The sequence below is a fragment of the Cherax quadricarinatus genome, chromosome 63, assembly GCF_038502225.1.
Source record: "Cherax quadricarinatus isolate ZL_2023a chromosome 63, ASM3850222v1, whole genome shotgun sequence".
Taxonomy (NCBI): Eukaryota; Metazoa; Arthropoda; class Malacostraca; order Decapoda; family Parastacidae; genus Cherax; species Cherax quadricarinatus.
This window is the reverse complement of record NC_091354.1, coordinates 1,109,199-1,114,198: the sequence shown is the minus strand read 5'-3', so window position 1 is coordinate 1,114,198 and position 5,000 is coordinate 1,109,199. Positions and strand designations below refer to the sequence as shown.

At 46.2% G+C, this 5,000-nt stretch overlaps 1 protein-coding gene across 1 annotated transcript in view; it reads left to right on the top strand.

Annotated features, from left to right (window-relative positions):
- The first annotated feature begins 3,459 nt into the window (after window positions 1-3,459).
- LOC128698142 (serine/threonine-protein kinase meng-po-like) overlaps window positions 3,460-5,000 on the top strand; it is a 2,826-nt gene continuing 1,285 nt past the window's right edge. Inside the window, exons 1-2 of the mRNA XM_053790249.2 lie at window positions 3,460-4,006; window positions 4,191-5,000. The exon at window positions 4,191-5,000 is cut by the window's right edge and continues 1,285 nt beyond it. Of these exons, the coding sequence (XP_053646224.2) occupies window positions 3,994-4,006; window positions 4,191-5,000 (823 nt within the window). The 5' untranslated portion in view covers window positions 3,460-3,993. The remainder of the gene's footprint in view (window positions 4,007-4,190) is intronic.

Genomic DNA, 5,000 nt, shown 5'->3' with positions numbered 1-5,000 from the left:
GCCTCCCTCCAGTCATCTTGTTGACATGTATCTGCTGCCCACACCTGCCTCCCTCCAGTCATCTTGTTGACATGTACCTGCTGCCCACACCTGCCTCCCTCCAGTCATCTTGTTGACATGTACCTGCTGCCCACACCTGCCTCCCTCCAGTCATCTTGTTGACATGTACCTGCTGCCCACACCTGCCTTCCTCCAGTCATCTTGTTGACATGTACCTGCTGCCCACACCTGCCTCCCTCCAGTCATCTTGTTGACATGTACCTGCTACCCACACCTGCATTCCTCCAGTCATCTTGTTGACATGTACCTGCTGCCCACACCTGCTTTTTTCCAGTCATTTTTTGTTGGCATGTATGTACCTTCTGCACACACCTGCCTTCCTTCAGTCATCTTGTCGAGCTTTGCATCTGCATCAAGACACCTGCCTGATGGGTTTCTAGCGAGGAAGCCAAGACGTAGTGTGTGTGTGTGTGTGTGTGTGTGTGTGTGTGTGTGTGTGTGTGTGTGTGTGTGTGTGTGTGTATGTGTATGTGTGTGTGTGTGTGTGAGTGTGTGTGTGTGTGTGTGTGTGTGGTGTGTGTGTGTGTATGTGTGTGTGTGTGTGTGTGTGTGTGTGTGTGTGTGCGTGTGTGTGTGTGTGTGTGTGTGTGCGTGTGTGTGTGTGTGTGTGTGTGTGTGTGTGTATGTCTGTATGTGTGTGTGTGTGTGTGTGTGTGTGTGTGTGTGTGTGTGTGTGTGTAGGTGTGTGTGAGGGCGTGTACCCGTGGCACTGTGCCAATCCCCTAAGCAGAATCATCAACAAGGACACAGTCATTGTACATCCCCAACACTCACTGTGCATCCCACACACTGTACATCCCTTACACTCACTGTACGTACATCCCCCACAATCACTGTACATCCCACACAATCACTGTACATCCCACACAATCACTGTACAACCCACATAATCACTGTACATCCCACACAATCACTGTACATCCCACACAATCACTGTACATCCCACACAATCACTGTACATCCCCCACAAGCACTGTACATCCCACACAATCACCGTACATCCCACACAATCACTGTACATCCCACATAATCACCGTACATCCCACACAATCACTGTACATCCCACACAATCACTGTACATCCCACACAATCACTGTACATCCCACACAATCACTGTACATCCCACACAATCACTGTACATACTCCACAATCACTGTACATACCACACAATCACTGTACATCCAACACAATCACTGTACATCCCACACAATCACTGTATATTCCACACAATCACTGTACATCCCACGCAATCACTGTACATCCCACACAATCACTGTACATCCCGCACAATCACTGTACATCCCACACAATCACTGTACATCCCACACAATCACTGTACATCCCGCACAATCACTGTACATCCCCCAAAACCACCGTACATCCCACACAATCACTGTACATCCCACACAATCACCGTACATCGCACACAATCACTGTACATCCCACACAATCACTGTACATCCCCCACAATCACTGTACATCCCACACAATCACTGTACATACTCCACAATCACTGTACATACCACACAATCACTGTACATCCCACACAATCACTGTACATCCCACACAATCACTGTACATCCCACACAATCACTGTACATCCCCCACAAGCACTGTACATCCCACACAATCACCGTACATCCCACACAATCACTGTACATCCCACACAATCACCGTACATCCCACACAATCACTGTACATCTCACACAATCACTGTACATCCCACACAATCACTGTACATCCCACACAATCACTGTACATCCCACACAATCACTGTACATACTCCACAATCACTGTACATACCACACAATCACTGTACATCCAACACAATCACTGTACATCCCACACAATCACTGTATATCCCACACAATCACTGTACATCCCACACAATCACTGTACATCCCGCACAATCACTGTACATCCCACACAATCACTGTACATCCCGCACAATCACTGTACATCCCACACAATCACTGTACATCCCACACAATCACTGTACATCCCCCAAAACCACCGTACATCCCACACAATCACCGTACATCCCACACAATCACCGTACATCCCACACAATCACCGTACATCCCACACAATCACCGTACACCCCACACAATCACTGTACATTACGTTAAACCTCGTAAAACAGGACAAATGATATATTCTGTTCCTGTTTATTCCTGAAGGTCTGACTACAGACGGAGGGTCAAGCCTGAACCACCCCTTTCCCGTGCTGAAGTCTCATAAGGGTTTAGCGCTCGCGAAAATGCATTCTACTGAACATGTAAGATAACAAGATTATGTTGTGAACTTCTACTGGTATTCAGTATACTGACTTTCAGTATACTGACATTCAGTATACTGACATTCAGTATACTGACTTTCAGTATACTGACTTTCAGTATACTGACATTCAGTATACTTATCTCGACCGCTATCAGGGTTGCTTTCCTTCGGGACCTGTCACTTTTCCCTCGATAACTGTCACTTTTCCCTCGATAACTGTCACTTTCCCCTCGATAACTGTCACTTTCCCCTCGTTAACTGTCAGTTTCTTCTCGATAACTGTCACTTCCCCTCGATAACTGTCACTTTCCCCTCGTTAACTGTCACTTTCTTCTCGATAACTGTCACTTTCCCCTCGATAACTGTCACTTTCCCCTCGATGACTGTCACTTTCCCCTCGATAACTGTCACTTTCCCCTCGATAACTGTCACTTTCCCTCGGCAAGTGCCACTTTCCCCCTCGGGAACTGGGTTATTATCCCTCTGAAGTTATCCCGAGTAATTAACTAAACTGGGTTAATACTTAAACAAAAAAGCATTATTTCTAGTATTATTTCTAGTATTATTTCTAGTATTATTCGACCCTAGGGTAAAAAAAGTAAACAATAAAATTAAAGAATAGATTCAGTGTATGAAGTCTTTTCTTGGTCTTCCTTTAGACTTATGTGTAAGGGAATGAGGTTGACAAGTTGATATGTGCAATGAAAATGAGGTTGACAGGTTGAAAGAAGACTCGTAAGAATTAGTTAAACTTATTTACATCAGGGTACGGGAACTCCTTGCTATATGACACCCTCGTTTGGCACTGTACTCAGCTGTGACGGGTGCCACTTGTTCGTTCCCCTTCGATCGTTTTCTTCCATCTTCGTTCTCTTACTTCATGAAATATTCAGCAGGGTAAACTGAAAGACAAATTATGGTTTTTGAGTGGTAAAATAAATTTATGGAAGTGAATTTGACGCTTCTCGTGAAGTTCCTCTAATGGGAAGCTTCAGTAGAGGTGGAGCCTCAAGGCTCACTCAACGCGACAGGGCTTTCCCATTACGTGGTTGCAACTCGCGCGCAGCTGATGGCAGCTTCTGCTGCTTGGTACTGGGTAAACTGACCTCAGCATTGACGTCATGAGAAGCTGGGGATAAAACCCGAATAGATTCTTACCAAGACAACAAACGGAGGCCAGCAGCCCTCACGACAAGTTACAGACCTCCAACGGTCTTCATCAAGGCAACATAGGGAGACCAGCATCCCTCACGACAAGTACAGACCTCCAACGGTCTTCATCAAGGCAACATAGGGAGGCCAGCAGCCCTCACGACAAGTACAGACCTCCAACGGTCTTCATCAAGGCAACATAGGGAGGCCAGCATCCCTCACGACAAGTACAGACCTCCAACGGTCTTCATCAAGGCAACATAGGGAGGCCAGCAGCCCTCACGACAAGTACAGACCTCCAACGGTCTTCATCAAGGCAACATAGGGAGGCCAGCATCCCTCACGACAAGTACAGACCTCCAACGGTCTTCATCAAGGCAACATAGGGAGGCCAGCATCCCTCACGACAAGTACAGACCTCTAACTTGTAGAAATCAGTGTTAGCTTTCCTACATTACTAGGGGAAAGTTTCTGGTCAATAGCCACTCCAGAATATCTTACATGATTTTAGAAAGTGAGTATTTATCTATTATTTATTCTCTATCATTTATGGTTCATCCTGACAAAATATATTAAAGCCTATCTGTTCACAACAGCTAAATACTTGTCAATGAAATATTTTTGACATTTATCATGTGAAGGAGATTCGATTAGTTGCTGACTGATAGTAATTTAATGCTCCTTTTTTTTATTTCTAGAAATGTCTGAGGCAGAGAGAAAAGAGAGCTTCAAAAGTGTTAAGATGGTGGAGCTGACGACGCTGGAGCTGGAGCAGCAGTTCGCTGAAGTGAGACTCCTGAAGGAGACTAACAACGTCAAGGTCTTCGGCGCGAGATGCCTTCAGCCCCTCTTCACCAGTGTCGCTCTCAAGTGTGTACAGAAGAACGCCACCAAGAAGAAAGACTTCCACAGAGAGTTCCACTACAACTATAACCTAGGTCTTCACCCAAATATTATTTCGTGTCGCGCAGAAGCCTTCGAAACCAATAGCTCCTACATGTTTACTCAAGAACTTGCCCCAGAAGGTGACCTCTCAAAGTTCATCAAGAAAGGTGGCCTTAGAGAGCAGCATGCTAAGAGTGTGACTAAACAAGTTACCTCTGCCATAGAAGTTATACACAAGAGAGATCTGGTTCATGGTGATGTTTGCACAGAAAACATCTTCGTTTTTGACCGAGAACTCTCACTAGTTAAGTTGGGTGACTTCAGCAAGACCCAGCAAGAGGGAGCACTGGTGAAGAAGTTAAAGGTTGGATCACCTTGGGCACCACCAGAAGTGAGTGTGGCCGTGTATAACGAAGGTTATCACGTCCACAGTAGCCAGGATGCCTGGCAACTCGGCATCCTCATCTTCGTGTGCCTGACTGGTTCATATCCTTGGTCTTCGGCCGATATCACAGACCATCACTACAACTCCTGGGTGGCCTGGCTCAAGCGTAAGACCACTAAGACGCCACGACGCTTCCGTTGCTTTACCCCTCGCCTTCTTCGCCTTCTGCGTCGCCTCC